Genomic DNA, 17,862 nt, shown 5'->3' with positions numbered 1-17,862 from the left:
CCCTATCCAAAGTGAGGCACGATTGAGGGTTAACCCATTCTAGAAGTTGAATTCCCAGCCTTCCTGCCGATCCTCCCACCAGCAAAACTAGTCTCTTTGACCCTTACTGTCACATACTGGAGCGCAGGAAACTGGGGTGCTGCGAAATATCCCAAGGCCAGCAGGCGGCACTGTGAACCAAACACCATTCCCAGCGTGGGCGGCGCGCGGGGAAACCCGCAAGGCGGAGCCACAAGGAGTCGCCGGAGAACCACGCGTGGGGGCGTGGCCACCCCGGGAAGAGGGCGTGTCTACTACTCAAGCCCCGCCCCACCCCTTGGGTCTCGGCTCCAGGTGGGCGTGTCCCGAATTCTCTCTGCGAGAGACACGCGTGGGCCGCTCCCCTCTGGGAGGAGGGCCGCGGAGAAGGATGAGGGTGTCGCTGGCGGCCCCTCCCCGTGCGGGCCACGTGGCGGGCGCGGGCCGAGCCCGGGGGAAAGAACTTGGCCCGTGGGGAGGTGGGGGGACCGAGGCGGCGCCAAGCTGAGCCGAGAGCTGCGGGATTCAGAGCAGAGAGGCAGCGGCGGCGGCGGCGCCGAGAGGAGGGGAGGAGGCAGGCGGGCGCATGGGGCGCCCCGGCCCCGCCGGCAGCGCGCCCCCTCCCTCCCAGCGGCGCTGAACGCCCCCCAGCGCCGCGCCTCAAACCCCAGCCCCGAGGCCATGCCGGTCATGAAGGGGTTGCTGGCCCCGCAAAACACCTTTCTGGACACCATCGCCACCCGCTTCGACGGCACGCGTGAGTGGGGCGAGGCTGGGGCTGGGTGTTCGAGCTGGGGCCAAGTCGGCTTCGGCGCCGGCGCGGGTCTACTGGATGTGGTGAGACCCGAGGCCGAAAGAGTGGAGTTGACCGTCTAGGAACTCCCGAAGCTGCGGGAAAGGAACAGGACTGGGAGTGCACTGCGAAGGGAGGCGGGAAAAGGGCCAAGAGTGCGGGGGGCCAAGGTTAGGGGTGTGACTGGAGTCAGGAAAGGCTCTTTGAGCCGCAAAACGGAGGAGAGGCCTTAGCAGCCGCCCGCTCCCAGGCAGAGCTCTGTTGGGAGCGTGTGTGGGGATATTCGAGACGCAGAGGTGGGACGAAGTGGTCAGGCGCTCTGGAGTCTACTTCCAGAAGGCTCCAGCATCTCCTTCCCCCAGAAAAAAAAAAAAAAGAAAGAAAGAAAAAGAAAAAAGAAAGAAAGAAAAAGATCAGACTTCAGCAGCACCTAGCTTGGATTAAGGTCAAGCGCCCCCAAATCTTGGCGCGTTTGTGTCTGAGGGAGGTGAGGCAGGCGTAGGGGGGTGGTCCGTGTGACGGAGGGAACTCTGCTCGCCCACCCCCAGTTTGGATTCCAGGTTCAGCACCTTGGACAGCCACACTCCTCCTTCCCAGCCTCTTCTCCCGCCTTTCTTTCCCTACTTTGGAGCAGAGAGATCTCCCCCTGCCCCCTTCGGGCACCCTGACCAGTATCTGGAAAGTGGGGGGAGCGATACCCGCGGGCGGAAACCGAGCCGCCGGAGCCCTAGCCGCCTCCCCACTCTCCCCCCACAGACACCTCCCTTGTTTCCATAGCTCCCATCACCGGGGCAACGGGCCCTGGGATGGAAGAAGGAGGCTGCTGCCCAGGGCCCAGAGCTTCCCAGGCACCTTCAGTCCCCATCAGCCTCTCCACCCCCACACACTCACCCCTCTTAGCACCCAGCACTGGTTGTGTCTCAGGCCCCTTCCTGAGATTGCCCCTGGATGGCCCACAGAGCCCCCCTGTGGCTTCCACCCATTGGAGCCAGAGGAAGCCAACTCAGCTTCTACTCCTGGGGTTGCTGGATTAAAAACTTCCTTGCCCAGTATGCTGTCAGACTTTGAGCACTGGGAAAGACCCCCTGAAATTACCTAAAGAGATGCTAAAAAGAAGACCTTTCCTGGAAGGCAGAGAATGAGGACTCTACTAATCACTGTCTCCCTCCCCCAACAGAGGAGATTTGTGAGTTTGTATAATATCCATCTTCTGGTTTCCTATCAATAAAATGGGTGTGATGTCACCAGAATCTCTGCCCTGTCTACTCTCTAATAGGAGGACCGGATAGCGGCTATGCATGTGTTTTGAAAGCTGTGGGAACGTGGGGGAGTCGTTTTTAACTTCTCAGTATAGCACTTAATATGTGCCAGGCTTTGTTCTCCCCAGGTAACTCACTTTCACAAACAGTCATGTGAGGAAGATATATTATGCCCCACTTTGCAGATAAGAAAGCTGAGGCACAGAAGAGCTCATTAACCCTTGTCCAAGGTTACAGTGGGAAAGTGGCAGAGGTGTCATTCTGGAGTCCATGCCCTTACTACTATAGCTCCCCTGTAATAGCTCACCAGCTTGAAGGCAGGGGGAAGGACCGCATGACCTTCTTCAACCCCCCACTGGTCCCTGTCCCGGTTCTAGGCCATCCTTAAGTCCTTGTCCTTTTGCTCTGTCTCTTCTTACTCTCATTTCAGAATAGCCCAAAGGGGATCCAGGAATCACATGGAAGCCTGGGAACCTTCTGGCTCTGTGACCCCTGACCACAGCTTGGGGGAGGTACTGCCCACCTTGAAGCTAAGCTCCCCTCCTGGCCTTGACCTAACCTTGACCTCTTCTTCCCACAGACAGCAACTTCCTGCTGGCCAACGCACAGGGCCCACGGGGCTTTCCCATTGTCTACTGCTCTGACGGATTCTGCGAGCTCACAGGCTACGGCCGCACTGAGGTCATGCAGAAAACCTGCAGCTGCCATTTCCTCTATGGTCCAGAGACCAGTGAGCCAGCCCTGCAGAGGCTGCACAAGGCCCTGGAGGGTCATCAGGAGCACCGGGCTGAGATCTGCTTCTACCGAAAGGATGGTAAGGGGGCCTGGCCCACCCTGCAGGCCTGCGCAGATCCTGGGCCATACGCAGAGTCCACCTGGCACAGTGGAAGCCTGAGTGCTGGTCCCCACACTGCCACAAGCTGACTATGACACTTAGTGCATCCCTGATCCTCTCTAGGCCTTGCTTCTCCAATCAGGAAGGGAAGGAGTCAGCTGACATAATCTCTGGGGTTCTTTCCATCTCTAAACCTTTGCCAAGCCCTTTGACCATGCCCAAGAACCTTGGGTGATCAAGGGGAAAGGGGTGTCATGGGCTGCTCACCCTCTCCTTCCGTCTCTCCACATCTACAGGCTCGGCCTTTTGGTGCCTCTTGGACATGATGCCCATCAAGAATGAGATGGGAGAAGTCGTGCTTTTCCTCTTTTCCTTCAAGGACATCACTCAGAGTGGAGGCCCAGGAGTTGGCTCCCCAGGAGGCCACGGGGACAGTAATCATGGTAACTGCAGGTCTGGGGAGGAAGCATGAATGGTCAGAGGTTCTTGCTGAAGGTCACACAAGACATCTCCTTACCCGGTCTCATGGGATGTGCCCCCACTTATCTCTGCACCCTTCTTCCCAACAGAAAACTCACTTAGCAGGAGGGGAGCCGGCTCAAGACTCCGATCTGCCAGGAGGCAGAGCCGTACTGTCCTACACCGGCTGACTGGCCACTTTGGCCGCCGACGCCAGGGAGGCATGAAAACCAATAATGTGAGTCCTATCTCCACCCCAACATCTCCCAGCTGTGATTCTGAGGCGCCCTTGCTAATGTCTCCCTGTCTGTCTGATCTCCCTCCGGTGGCTTGTTCCTCTGTCCACCCATTTCTTATGTGCGACTCTCTGTTTTGTCCCATGTGCCTTCACATCTTCTTCCAACCCCATCTCCCTTGCTTCCTTATGATTGACATTACTCTGACGATGTCATAAGGGCAGGGATCTAGCAGCAATTACATCACCTACCTCTGAATGATAGTGTTACCTCATGGGGGGGGTGAAATCACAAACTGTGGTTCTAGGGAGAAAGCCCTCATTAGGGTCCTGGTACCCAGCCCTAGGACCCTGATAAAGCCACGAGATCAACTCTCCAACTCTCTGTGTAGTTTGTGGGGGCTACAGGGAATGGGGTGTGCTGTGCCAGCCTCCATCTCTGGGATATCCCCATCCCCCACAGGGACCCCAGATTCCAAGCAAAACTTGAGGGAGAAGTTAGTGACCCCTGGGTGGGTGAGGTCTAAGGCATTGCCTGATTTGTCATAATCTCCTTCTCAAGCAGGGTGAAGGTCAAGCCTTATAAATACCTCCCACAAAACATGATTGATCAAAAGGGGGCCCAAGCAGTAGATTGGCAGAGGAAGGAAGTGTCAGGCGCCAGCCCATGAACCCCTTTCCCGCACCTTCTATCTCCTCTTGTTGTCATGCCTGCAGCGTCCACGCCCCCCATTCCCCCTCCGCTGCCTCTCCCTTCCCTAAGCTTTGGCTCCCCTTTCCCTTAAATGTCCCCAACCGCCACCCCTCTCCCCCTAGAACGTGTTTGAGCCAAAGCCATCAGTGCCCGAGTACAAGGTGGCCTCCGTGGGGGGGTCCCGCTGCCTCCTCCTCCACTACAGCGTCCCCAAGGCCGTGTGGGACGGCCTCATCCTCCTCGCCACCTTCTACGTTGCGGTCACCGTCCCCTACAATGTCTGCTTCTTGGGCGATGATGACACCCCCATCACTTCCCGACACACCCTTGTCAGCGACATCGCCGTGGAGATGCTCTTCATCCTGGGTCAGACCCTCTGCCCCACATACCTTGGCGGGTGGGCTGGGGGAACCCACTCATCCAAGCTTCGCTCCATCCTGAGCCCGCAGGACCCAGGCATTCAGAGCCCAACCATTTCTGGGTCTTTAAGTCCTAATGGTCCAAATGCCCCGAGCCTCGAGCCCTTCAGCCTTTAGACCACTCCTCCCTAAAGAGCAGCCAGAAGCCCAATCTGTCTTCCCCATTCCTGCCTCCAACTCCATTCTGGGTCTCAGGCTTATTCCCAGCTTACTCAGTTCCTTGGTAAGCCTAGTAACGAAGCCCGCTGGTAACAGCCTCTTGCACCCCCAGATATCATCCTGAACTTCCGCACCACCTATGTGTCCCAGTCCGGCCAGGTGGTCTCTGCTCCTCGTTCCATTGGCCTTCACTACCTGGCCACCTGGTTCTTTGTTGACCTTATTGCTGCTCTGCCATTTGACCTGCTTTATGTCTTCAACATCACTGTGGTGAGTGACCCCTGTCCCACCTGGCAGCCCAGCCTCCCAAATTCAGCGCAACATCTCGCACTAAGGGAACCCCAACCCAGACTCAGCCCTTCCCATCCATCCATCTGCAAGTAGTCATCAGGCCCCTGCTGTGGGCCGAGCCCCGTGCTAGCTGCTCAAAAGGAGCTGGGAGGGTCTGTGCTCTCGGGGAGCTCAGCTCACAATCACTGAGGGAAGCTGAAACAAATGAAAAGCTAACTAGGGCTACCAAGGCGGCGTTGGTCTGATGCCAAATGAGTGGTACTTTTCACATTTTTATTTAACAAACAACTGATGAGCATTTAGCTGTCTGCAAAGCACTGTGTGGAGCATGGTCACTGTGGGGGAAAGGGACAAGGATTCAGCCTCCAGGCAGCTAAGCTGGTGAGGGGGCAGGACTGTTGGAGGGGACAGCAGGAACAGAAGAGGTGAATGGAGAGGAAGATGGGGCCCAGGTATTGCTAGGGGCTGGGCACGGAGCTAGCTGATCTTGGAGTTCCAGGCAGGAAAGTGGGCATGCATGAAAATGATCTGATGATCTGAAATCTAGCCAGTGCCTGGGAGGCCAAGGCGCCCCAGCTGGGACAAAGGCCCAGGTGGTCTGGGAAGGACTCCTGCAGGAGATAGAGCAGAGCTAGACCCTAGAACAGAGAGCAGGATTTGGCTGACAGGGGATGGGGAGAGAGCATCTGGGGGGAGCATAGTAAGCCAAGACACGGAGGTGGAGGCTATGGGGTGGGTTTGGAGGCAGAGAGTGCCAGGGCCTGGGTCCTCCCATCTCCCCGGGGACTGCCTGGAGGTGCCTTGGGTGGTCAGCTCTGCAGCCAGCCAGCAGATAGCAGGTGCTCTCTCAAGTCCAGGGTGAGGGAGTCCCACCCTGTGTCCCCAGACTCCCTTGGCTGTTGGGTGGGGAGGTGGAGAGCAGTTTCCCTGTGCGCTCCGCTCTCTGCCACACTCAGCTATAGCAGGAAACCACCTACACGCAGCCGGATTTAACTAGCCGCCGACGGGCTGTGGGCCTCTTCTGCTCCTGGCTGCGCACACGGGTGTGCACGCTCCCACACACGTGCCTGTGTGTATGTCTGCCCTGAGCTCCGGCCACGCTGAGCAGAGCTACCCACCCCTCCCCGTGAGCGCACTCTCCCATCCCATGCCTCCCAGGCTGTGTCAGCAGGCAGACAGCTGTCCCTGGGGAGAGGGAGAGCTGCAGAGAGGCCCCTGTCCCTCCTCCCAGGCGGTCCCGCTCCTCTGGTACCTTCAGGGCCACCTTTCACTTACTAAGTCTTTTCATGCACATCATCTTATTTGAGTCTCACAGTAACCCCTCTGGGCAGATTCTCTTTTTCAGAGGTAGACGCAAAGGCTCAAAGAGGTTAAGCAGCTTGCCACAGGTCACAGAGCTAGAAGTAGCAGGCAAGAGATTGGAACCAGGTCTCCAGACTCCTAGTCTATCCCTCCTTCCACCACACCACCCTGCTTCCCAGGAACACAAGGCCCCCGAGTGGATGAGGTGGCACAAGGGGAGATGAGGAGCAGTGCTGGGCTGGAGGGAGGCAGAGCAAAGATAGAGGATGAATAGGCATGGAGAGAGCTGTGGACTGAAAGGAGCCAGGCCTGGGACATTCTGGTCCAAGGAGAAGGCGAGGAGGGCCCCAAGAGAGTGAGGCGCAGGGGCAGGTGACTAGAGGCACCCCTGAAGGATTCAAGTCTGGAGGCAGAAACTCTGGGAGCTGGGGGCAGGCGTTAAGCCCTGGAGACGGTCCATGTGGAGGAAGCAGGGCCACCTCCTTTCCAGCTCCTTCACCTAAAATTAGAGAAAAGGACAGGAGGTGGCTCAGGAGCCGTGTAGGGCCAAGACTACGGGGGATGATGCTAGAGTCTTCCGGAAGGGCCTTCATATTAAGTTCCCCAGGCCCTGCCCCAGAGCCCCCAGCCTTGGCTTCCAAGCTGCCCCACCCAGAGTACCTGCTCCTCTTCTCTAAAATTCAGAGGGCTAACTGAAGCATTAATGACCACAGTGAAAACAGGTCAGAGTGGTATTTTTGGTAACACTTACAGGATGCTTACGAGGTACCACTAGCTCCATCAGCCCCCACCCAGCCCCACAGGGGCTAAGACCTCAAAGCCCAGCGCTGAGGCTCCCTCAGTTCCTGGTCTCCTTCCCTCAACATTCCAGCATGCCCCCCTCATCTGCAGCTGACCCACCCTGAGAACAGCCCCTAAACTTCCCCAGTCCCCAGGCCTCTTGTCTGGTCCCACTCTCCCTTGCTTCTCTGTGTCTCGAGGGATGGCTCCCTTCACAGATGCTGTCGTCGCCGACAACCAGCTCTCGCCCACAGTTGATTGTGCCTAGGACTTTGGGGGTGTCAAGCAGGGACCAGAGATCACTCCTTACCTCTGACCAGGACTTGCTTTTCCACCAGCCTACGGTGCTAGAGGCAGCACAGCACAAAATGGACTTGGGTAGCTGCTCAGAGGGAAGGCCCAGCTCCATCGTTTCCTTGGTGTGTGACCTTGAGCAAATCACTAGCCTCTCTGAGCCTTAGTTTACTCATCTGCAAACTGGGAACAGTGATGATAATTGAACTGAAGGCGTGAGTTTTTTCATGAGGATTATAAATGCTTAGCCCAGTGCCTGACGCACAGAGCGAGTACTTATATAAGTAAGCCAGTCCGCGCGGAGTAAGTGTTAGCCTTTATTAGCGTTGGTATTATTCTCTCCCTGCTGCATTCCCTGGTCACTTTCTCAGGACAGCAGGGCCGTTGTTCCTGCTGCAGCTTCCCCTGGCTCCCGGGCATCTGGTGACAAGGCGCTGGGAGGGGCCCTGGGGGCTCCGAGGAGGTGGGCCCGCTGACAGCCTCCCCCGCCGTGCTCCCGCAGACTTCGCTGGTGCACCTGCTGAAGACCGTGCGGCTGCTGCGGCTGCTGCGGCTGCTGCAGAAGCTGGAGCGTTACTCACAGTGCAGCGCTGTGGTGCTCACACTGCTCATGTCCGTCTTCGCACTCCTCGCCCACTGGATGGCCTGCGTCTGGTACGTCATCGGCCGCCGGGAGATGGAGGCCAATGACCCGCTGCTCTGGGACATCGGTGAGCCACCGGCGCCAGGCTTCCACTGACACCCATCTGCCTGCCCTGTCCACACTGGCCCCTAGGCGGATGCGTCCCCCGGCACCACCCCCACCAGCCCACGTTCTTCCCTCCATCCAACAAACGTGCATTGAGCTCCTTCCCGGTCAGGCGTGGGAGTACTGAGTTGAAGACCAGGGGTGGGACCGGGTGACCTCACAGCCTAGCAGGGGAGCCAGACCAGTGACAGGCAATCAAAACAGTACAGGAAACACTCTGATGGTGGGGAGGGTGTTTGGGGCAGAGGGAGCAGTACCCTGCCTGGACCCTGTCAGGGGCTCCGCAATGCCCTCAAAATCAAGTCTGCACTTGGTCCACACCCTGCATAGCCCTGCAGCCTTCTCTCTCCCCACCTGGCTCCCCTTTCTCCCCTGCGCCCTCTGCTGCGGCCACACTGGCCTCCTTCCACCCCCCGGGCTGTACTGCTTTCTCACAACGGCCTTGAACATGTTTTCCTCTCAGGAATCCTCTCCCTCCCTTCTTCCCCTAGGTGACTTTTCTATTCCTTGCAATCTCCACTAAAACCCTCTGTCCTAAGGGAGCCCTTCAGGAACCACACCCCCCCCCCCAACTGGGTTGGCTCTCCCTAACCCATTATGGCTCCTGGACACCCTATACTTCCCTTTGAGTAGCTCACTGCCCACCTGCAATTTATTTCATGTGTCTTTCCCCTCCAGACTCTTAAGTTCCACCAGGGCAGGGAGAATGTCTGGCGGGTCAAGCGCCAGCACCCTGTACACAAGGGGTGCTCAATAAGCTATTAGAGAGCCCCCCCTTCAAACAGTCAGCAGCTCAGCAGCTTAGCCTTGGTTACTGCAACTGTAACCAGTTCACTGTGGGGAGGCCCAGGCCCAGGCTGCTCCTCACATTTCCTGTGCCTGTGGGTGCAAACCTCCCCTCGCCTCTGTAAATACTTGCCCAAGGTCAAGCGCAGGCAGCTCAGGGAAAGCCAGCTCTACCCCACCCCACCCCCCCAATGCAGCTGCTCCTTGCCTCCCTCCACCCCCCAGGCTGGTTGCACGAGCTGGGCAAGCGGCTGGAGGAGCCCTACGTCAATGGCTCTGCGGGCGGCCCGTCGCGACGCAGCGCCTACATCGCTGCCCTCTACTTCACGCTGAGCAGCCTCACCAGCGTGGGCTTCGGCAACGTGTGTGCCAACACCGACGCGGAGAAGATCTTCTCCATCTGCACCATGCTCATAGGCGGTGAGGCCGGGCCTGCCAAGCCCCGGGGTGGCCCTGCTAAGCCCAGCGCGCAGCTGGGGAAACGGGCTCAGAGAAGGCAAGCTGTCCACCCACGTCCAGACAGTCGTTCATTCATTCATTCATAGCCGTTTCCTCAGCACCTACTACATGCTGGCCCTGGGGGGCATGCCACACAAAAGGCGTAGCCTCTTGCGAAGGGGGTGGGAAACCCAAGTTCATGACCTGGGGGGGAGGGGCAGGAGAGGAGCATCAGGTCTGGCCCCTCCCTGCCCCCCCTACCCAAGCCTACTGGCTCTCCTGCCCCTCCTTCCCCGGGAACCCAGAGCCGCGGAGGGCGCGGGAGGAGGCGGGGAGGGGGGGGCGCCCCTCACGGGCTGCCCGCTGCCGCCGCTGCAGCGCTGATGCACGCCGTGGTGTTCGGGAACGTGACGGCCATCATCCAGCGCATGTACTCGCGCCGCTCGCTCTACCACAGCCGCATGAAGGACCTCAAGGACTTCATCCGCGTGCACCGCCTGCCGCGGCCGCTCAAGCAGCGCATGCTCGAGTCCTTCCAGACCACGTGGGCCGTCAACAGCGGCATCGACGCCAACGAGGTAGTGCGCGGGGCTCCCGCCGTGGGGAAGGAGTGGCGGCCGACGGGGCCCCGGGAGGCGAGGGGCGGCTCGCGGGGGCGCGCACCCCCCCCCAAATCCACATCCCTTCCCCTTTGCGCTAGAATACGGGAGCTGAAAGGGAGCTCAGGCCTCAGCTAATGCCATCCTCCCCTCAGCCCGCATTTCCTGAGCACTTGCTTTGGGCCAGCCTCTGTGCTGGACACAGGGAGTTCAGAGATGATGACACTCAGCCCTTGTCCTCAGGGAGACACCAGTTGGGTGAGGGAGGCGGGCAGGTAAAAGAAATAATTACGCAGTGATTGGGACTCTGCTGGAGGGAGGCCTGGAGGAGTCAGGGAAGGTGGCACAGAAGAGGGGACGTTGTGAAGGGCAAGAAGGAAATCAGCCTGCTACCAGAGGCCATTCCAGGCAGAAAGAGCATTATTAGGAACAGAGGTCCGGAAACGTTGACGTAAAAAAGCAGGGCGAGTTCAGGGAACTGAAAGTCCTTCAGTGAGCCTTCAGGAACGGGTGTGTGAGTGCTGTGGAGGGAGGAGGGAGACAGGAGTGCAAGAGACAGGGCTGGGGAGGCGGGCCAGCCCAGCTCATGGACAGTCTTGAATTTAGATTTTAGCCTGCAAAACTTTTAGGTTGGTGAGTGGCCTGGGGCTCTAGGAGGTGTTTCTGAGAATAGGAGCCATGGGACCCGGTGCTCAGCTGGTTGCAGGAGAGGAGCTCAGAATGAGTCCCAGGTTCCTGGTTTGGGCAAAGGGGTGTGATGGAGGCATCGCAGGAGGAAAGTTGGACTTTGGGGTGAAAATGACCAGGATGACGGTGTGGTGCTTGTGGGAGATCCAGGTGGAGGCTGCTCCATGGGTAGATGAAAACACAGGTCTAGATCCATATGCAGGGCTCCGGGCTCACCAGGAGTAGGGAAGTCATGGAGCTGGTTGCCATGATGCAGGAAGAGTATGGAAAGTTACAAGAGGAACCTGGGGAGGAAATGGGGGAGAGGGAGAGGTGAGCAAGCCAGAGTGGTCTGGGGTCTCCATAAGATGAGGTTGGCGCTGTGAACGTTAAGTTTGGTTCCTTGAAAGTCATTGGTAATGTTCAAGGCCTAGTGTAACCCTGCATCTTTACAGACGAGGATACAGAAGCCCAGAGAGAGCAAATGGATTGCCCAAGGTCCACAGGGATTTAGGGGCAGAGCTGACTTCTAGTTTCCTGCCTCTAGGTTGAAAGGCTGACCCACCAGGGCTGGTCCTTGTGTGGGGTTGAGCAACCAGGACATGTGAGTGACCACTGCACATAGTCATGGGCAGTGGACAGACAAGAAGAGACCTAGTCTCTGCTCCAGAACTTGGGTTGGGAGGTCCACACACAAGCAAAATTGAGGTTTGACACACACGGGTCTTCCTGAAGGTCAGAAAGGGGTCACTTCGAAGCAAAGGGCAAGTTGGAGCTCTCCCCTTGGAGACAGCTCAGCACATTTGTAGAACTCAAGTAGCAGCTGTAGGGGGACGGCTAGAATGACCTATGCCCCTTATGCAGTTACTGCGTGACTTCCCAGACGAGCTGAGAGCTGACATCGCTATGCACCTGAATCGGGAGATCCTGCAGCTGCCGCTGTTCAGAGCGGCGAGCAGGGGCTGCCTGCGGGCCCTCTCCCTGCACATCAAGACCTCGTTCTGCGCTCCAGGCGAGTACCTGTTGCGCCGTGGGGACGCCCTGCAGGCACACTACTACGTCTGCTCCGGCTCGCTTGAGGTGCTTCGAGACAACATGGTGCTGGCCATCCTGGGTGAGGATCCCACCACCACCTACTACCTACCCTGGAACCTTGCCCCAGAGGCCTTCGGTGTGGCCAGGAATCTAGGGACTGGGATACCCCTAGTGGATATGTGGAATTCCTGCTGAGGAGTCCTCTTTCCTGGTTCCTTCACCCTACTACCATCCCCTTTCCACCATACCCTCGGACTCTCCCCTAATCCCATTGGCCATCAACCCATCAACCCTCCCCCAGTAACTCTCCCCCAACTCAACTGGTCCTTCCCCACTGCACCATCTCCCAACTCCACTGACCCTTCCCATTGACCTTTACCCTTTAACTGACCCCTCTGGCCATTCTTTACTGATCATCCAATTCCATTGATTATACTGACATCCCCCATTGACTGTCTCCCAACTTCATCTGTCATTCTCACTGACTTTTTCCCAACTCCATTGATTATTTCCACCAATCCTATTGATTGGTCCATCTTCGACCACACTTCAAACACACTGACCATCCGTCAAATCCATTGACCACCTCCCGCTGATATCCTCTTGGTCCCTCTGCCCCAGCTGACTGTCCCCATCCCTTACCCACAGGGAAGGGGGACCTGATTGGGGCAGATATCCCTGAGCCGGGGCAGGAGCCTGGGTCAGGGGCAGGCCCAAGCTACGTGCTGAAGACCAGCGCTGACGTGAAGGCACTGACCTACTGTGGCCTGCAGCAGCTGAGCAGCCGAGGGCTGGCTGAGGTCCTGAGGCTCTATCCTGAGTACGGGGCTGCCTTCCGGGCTGGCCTGCCCCGGGACCTCACCTTCAACCTGCGCCAGGGCTCTGACACCAATGTATGTAGACCCCCTATGGCCTCCATCTCCTCTAAGGTCCCCTCCTTCAGAGCAGACCGCCCCCCCCCCCCGGCCCGAGAGAGAGCCTCACGCATCTCCTTCCACCCTGAGAAAATCGTTTCTCAATCCCAGGCACCCACTTCCATTGTCCCTTCCATGCTTGACATCTTCCATCCCCACCTGACCCTTCTCCATTGGCCATCACCCAACCCCATGGACCATCTCTCACCACTTGTACTTCCAACTCCTCTGACCCATCATGTCCTGTCAGCCACCCCTCAGCCTCACTCCAGACTCCTCAGAGGGCCCTCACTTTGGAAACAGTACCCCTCGTGGGCTCCTCCTCTGTCAAGTCCCTCTCTGAACTGGGGCATCATCCCCTGGGTTTCCTCTTCTGCACTCACCAAATATGTCCTGAGCCCATTTTGGCTTAGGCTCTGGGCCTTTGTCTTTCACCGCTTTTCGGATTGACTTTGCCACTCAGATGTCTCTGAGTTGGAGTTGGAGTTGGAGGGATCTCTGACTCAGTTCCACAGAAAGGCCCCCCATTCTCAAAGCCCACAGCTTTGATGGGGAGGACTAGGAAGTGCTGCAGCAGGGGAGGGGGGAGGTGTGAGTCACCTTGAACCCCCCTGTGTCCCCACAGGGCCTCAGCCGCTTTTCCCGGTCTCCTCGCCTTTCCCAGGTAACACCACCTTCCTGGGTAGGGTTGAGGTTACATGGGGGAGAGTCTGGGAGCTGAGGGCACCTTTCCTTGGCTCCTTTGCTGCGGGAGAAGGGAGGGGGATGGCGAGCAGCATCTGCCAGTGAAGGCTGTAGCTTAATGAAGGGGCCTATTGTTCACTGTCCTGACATCAGCCGCCCTCTGCCCACAGCCCCGCTCGGAAAGCCTCGGCTCCTCCTCAGACAAGACCCTGCCATCCATCACGGAGGCTGAGACTGGGGTGGAGTCTGGGGGTGGTTCTAGGCCCCGCCGGCCCCTCCTGCTGCCCAACCTCAGCCCAGCACGACCCCGGGGCTCCCTGGTCAGCCTCTTGGGCGAGGAGCTGCCCCCATTCTCAGCCCTTGTCTCCTCCCCTTCCCTGTCCCCAACCCCTTCCCCTGCCTTGGCTGGCCGGGGTCACAGGCCCTCCCCTCATGGCCCCCCCAGGGGCTCTGCTGCCTGGAAGCTCCCCCAGCTTCTCATTCCCCCACTGGGAACCTTTGGACCTCCGGACCTCAGTCCCCGGTGAGACGCCAGCCTCCCCTGCCTTCCCCATACCCCTGCTGGCTTCTAGAACCTTCTCTGGGCTCTGTCCCCAGCATTCCAACCAGTGCTCGTCCAGTGCTCGTCCTGTCTCTGCCCCATCTGCCCATCCGCCCTTCCTGATCCACCACACTTGCAACCCCACCCCTCTTTGACCGCCGCTCCTCCCCATCTCCCTGGCACTGCTGTCCCCGGTTACCCTCTGCCTGCTCTGCTCTGGCCCTTGCCCTCTCCCCATGGGACTGATGATCACTGCCCCCATCCCAGGATAGTGGATGGCATCGAGGACTCTGGCAGCACAGCGGAGGCCCCTACATTTCGGTTCAGCAGGAGGCCTGAGCACCCTAGGCCCTGCTCACAGGCCCCTCCTTCAGGTAAGGGCCAGCCACAGACTTCACCTCTCAGTCATCCATTCATGCGCCATCCACCCATCCCTTCAGCCATCCATTCCACATGCAGTAAGGGCTGACCCTGTGCTGGGCTCTGTGCTGGGCGTACACAGATAAACCAGACCTGGCCTACATCCTTAGTGAGCTCCCAATCCAGTGGGGGACACAACTGTGTCCTGGGATAAATGATTCCAAAACAGGGTGTTAAGTACCATGACTGAGACAAGAACAACGCTTTGAGGTACGAGAAGAGGGCACCCCTAACTCTCCTTCTTAGAGGAGGGGACACTTGTGCTGGGTCTTAAAGGCTGGGCGGGAGTTTGAGGGGTGGAGCAAGGCAGTTGCTGGAAGCCATAAAGGCAGGAGAGAAGAGCATATTTTGTTTAGGTGCTAAAGAGAAGCTTCTGCATATAGAGCTGGGGCAGGGGTAGAGGGAAGGGGGCAGGGAAAGTTATAGGGCCTTAAAACCAGCTTGAAGAGTCTGGGTTTCCCATCATCCTGATCCCAGAGCTCCCTCTCCCCTTGTTCTCTGCCTGCCCGGCAACAGGAGGGCACCCAGCCCAGGCTGTGGACTCCTGCCTCCCACATTCACCCTGCATCCCTTCACCCCATTGTGCCTGCAGGTACCAGGCCCAGCCAGGAACTGGCCACGGAGGCTGAGGAGATGAAGGAAAAGGTCTGCAGGCTGAACCAGGAGGTGGGTGGGGGCTGGCTCCTCCCCTCCAACCTTGGAAAATACCATCTTGGGAGATGTGCCTCATAGTAGAGCATTTCAGGTTTTAGACCCAGAGTCCTGAGTTCGCATATTCACACTAGCTGGGTGACCTTACGCAAGTCCCACAACAACCCTGAACTTCAATTTCCTCGTCTAAAAATGGGGAAAAGGATATGTTTTTTGCCAGAGTCGTTGAGGATGAGGTAAGAGCACACCCATGCCTGGCCAGTCCCTGGCCCACTGTAAGCACTCAGTGACCCCTTCTGCTCCTTCGTAGCTGCTTCAGGTCCTCCCGCCTGTGAAGAGAGCCTCTCCTCCCTCCACCACCGTGGGGTTCTCTCCTTTAGGGACCTGCCCCCTACCAAGTCCTTTTCCTCACCCCAGCCCTGGAAAGTGGATGCTCAGTGAACGTAGGGGCCAGAGGATAGGGAGGGGGGAGGTCTTCAGCCCTGGGAGAGCTAGATCCTAGTGTCTGAACCCTGGTCAGGAAGAGCCCAGATCTTATATGGCAAGGCTCTGCCTCCTCCGTGGGGATCTCTGAGCTGTCACCAGGGCGCTGCCAGGCCCAACCCTTTGGGAGTGGGCCTTCCCTGGGTTCTGATAAACATAGGAGGCATCCCAGGAGGGCAGCCCCTGGGCTGGGTGGGCCCTGGGGATGCGGGCAGGACCAGGCCCTGGTTTAGCCAGCTGGAGGGCCAGTCCCACTTGGGTCACAGTTCTAGGCTTGGTGATTCCCACACTTGAGTGTCTGCCGGCACCATTAAGATGGGGACTCCTGAGCCTCACCCAATTTGGAATGTCTGGGGTGGGGCCCAGGAATCTGCATTCTGACAAGTTTCTCAGTTGATTCTGTACTCCCTGAAATTTGCAAAGCCCTGAATAGACACACTTGAGCGTGTGTGTTGGGATCACCTGAGACTAAGCCTGGGTCTGTCACCTCCAGCTTTGTGGCCTCTTTGAGGCCCATTTTTCTGCCTCTTATAAAAGTCGGGGAGGGGGGTGTTGCAATAGCCACAGTCCCAAATCCTTTTTGGAAAGAGGCTGAGTGTTTACATCTTGACAAAGATAACCCCTGCCCTGCCTGCCTTTTTCTCCGGCTGGGAAAGAGTTTTGTGAACTGTGTATGGCGGGTGCATTTAGGAGAGTGGTGGTTGTTGTGACACCTGGGGAACAATTTGTTATGTTTTCAACAGATCTCCCGTCTCAATCAGGAAGTGTCTCAGCTGAGCCGGGAGCTTCGACATATCATGGGCCTGCTACAGGCCAGGCTAGGTCCCCCGGGCCACCCAGTAGCCTCGGCTCGGCCCCCAGACCCTCCTGGTCCCCAGCTGAGGCCTCCGTGCATCTCTCCCTGTCTATCTGGACCACTGCCTAGCCTCCAGGATACTACTCTCGCTGAGGTCCACTGCCCGGCCAGTGTGGGGACAGCAGAGATGGGGGCCACGCCCCCCAACCTGAGACCCTCCGTGCTACCCCCCTACCCCTCAGAGCCTGAGTCTCTGGGACCCTCCCCAGTGCCAGAGGCCTCACCTCCGACCCCAAGCCTCATGCGGCAGAGCTTTCAGTCCAGGCCAGACGCGTTCCACTGACCCAGGCCCTGGGCCCAGGCCTGTCTGGGGTGGGCACTGCTGCCTGCCCTCCAGGGAGGGGCTGGGCCCCTTGGCCTCCTGCCTCAGGTCAGCAGCCACTAGCTGGTCTGGTTGGCTCTGCATTCTCTGGACTTTTTTACAAAGCCTGGTCACTTCTGACCCTGTTCCCTTTTCCAAACCTTCCCCTGTCCTTCCCCTCTGTGAGGGGAGCCACCTGAGGCTGTGGAACCCAACAGGCATGAGACGGAATGCAGTGCCGATTAGGCCGGGCAGATGACATGTCCTGCTTTCTCCCCAGGACCCGGAGGCAGGTAGATATGGGGGAGCATCGGGGGCTGGGGGAGGGTCCCAGATCCAGCGCAGGAAGTGAAGGCAGAGGCAAGAGCAGGAAGGATCTTGGTGTCTAAGACAAGAGGGACAGATTGCAGATTCCACTGCAGAGATAGCTTCGTGATATCGTGAGGCCTTCTGTCCCAGCCCCCTGTCCCCCGGGCTCTGCTGGAGACCTTGGAAGCAATGTCATCTTGAGAGGGATGAGGTTTGAGATGGCTGGCATCTGAGCAACCCAAGAGTCCTTAGACCTCCCACTACCAGCCCGGGCTGGAGGGGCTCACCTCATCTCTCAGCCCACACAGGAAACAGATGATGACCCCCCAGATATGTATTCTTCTATTCTCACAGCTTTTTTTTTTTTTTTTCAAAATATGAATGAGTTGCCAGCACTAAAAATCAGGAGCGTTCACATAAATATCCAGATATTCCAGCTTCTCTTAAAAAAAAAATGTGGGGAGTTCTGGCAATCCTGGGCCAACATTCCACCTGGCAATAATCAACATGGTGTTGAGTGGCCATCGTCCTCTTGAGATGGGGCCTCTCGAGATCATCTGACACTGAGCTAGCTTCTCTCATTTGAATTCTTTGGTCTCTGTAGGTATTTGGGTTTGCAGTTCCTGCCTTAGAGTGTCCTCCCAGGTTCCTCTGTTCCAGCGGGTGCTTTTTGGGCCCAGCAATGTCTTTTTTTTTTTTTTTAAGATTTTTAAATTTAGGGGCGCCTGGGTGGCTCAGTCGTTAAGCGTCTGCCTTCGGCTCAGGTCATGATCCCAGGGTCCTGGGATCGAGCCCCGCATCGGGCTCCCTGCTCGGCGGGAAGCCTGCTTCTCCCTCTCCCACTCCCCCTGCTTGTGTTCCCTCTCTGGCTGTCTCTCTCTCTGTCAAATAAA

General features: G+C 57.9%; 2 protein-coding genes across 2 annotated transcripts in view; one reads left to right on the top strand and one right to left on the bottom strand.

Moving 5' to 3' along the window:
• The window catches only part of LOC110573273 (signal transducer and activator of transcription 5B), an 871,639-nt gene that overhangs the window by 108,200 nt on the left and 745,577 nt on the right, over positions 1-17,862 (bottom strand). The gene's annotated exons all lie outside the window — the stretch shown is intronic.
• On the top strand, positions 700-16,642 carry KCNH4 (potassium voltage-gated channel subfamily H member 4). Its single transcript, XM_021681693.1, has 16 exons — positions 700-775; positions 2,651-2,884; positions 3,202-3,348; positions 3,475-3,602; positions 4,416-4,659; positions 4,984-5,141; positions 8,041-8,248; positions 9,298-9,492; positions 9,889-10,088; positions 11,640-11,889; positions 12,459-12,703; positions 13,350-13,388; positions 13,579-13,931; positions 14,217-14,323; positions 14,962-15,035; positions 16,247-16,642. The coding sequence occupies exons 1-16, from the start codon at positions 700-702 to the stop codon at positions 16,640-16,642; spliced, it is 3,054 nt and encodes a 1,017-aa protein (XP_021537368.1).

Source organism: Neomonachus schauinslandi, chromosome 15 (genome assembly GCF_002201575.2).
Source record: "Neomonachus schauinslandi chromosome 15, ASM220157v2, whole genome shotgun sequence".
Taxonomy (NCBI): domain Eukaryota; kingdom Metazoa; phylum Chordata; class Mammalia; order Carnivora; family Phocidae; genus Neomonachus; species Neomonachus schauinslandi.
Note: the sequence above shows the minus strand (reverse complement) of the source record. Positions and strands in the feature narration are given on the sequence as shown.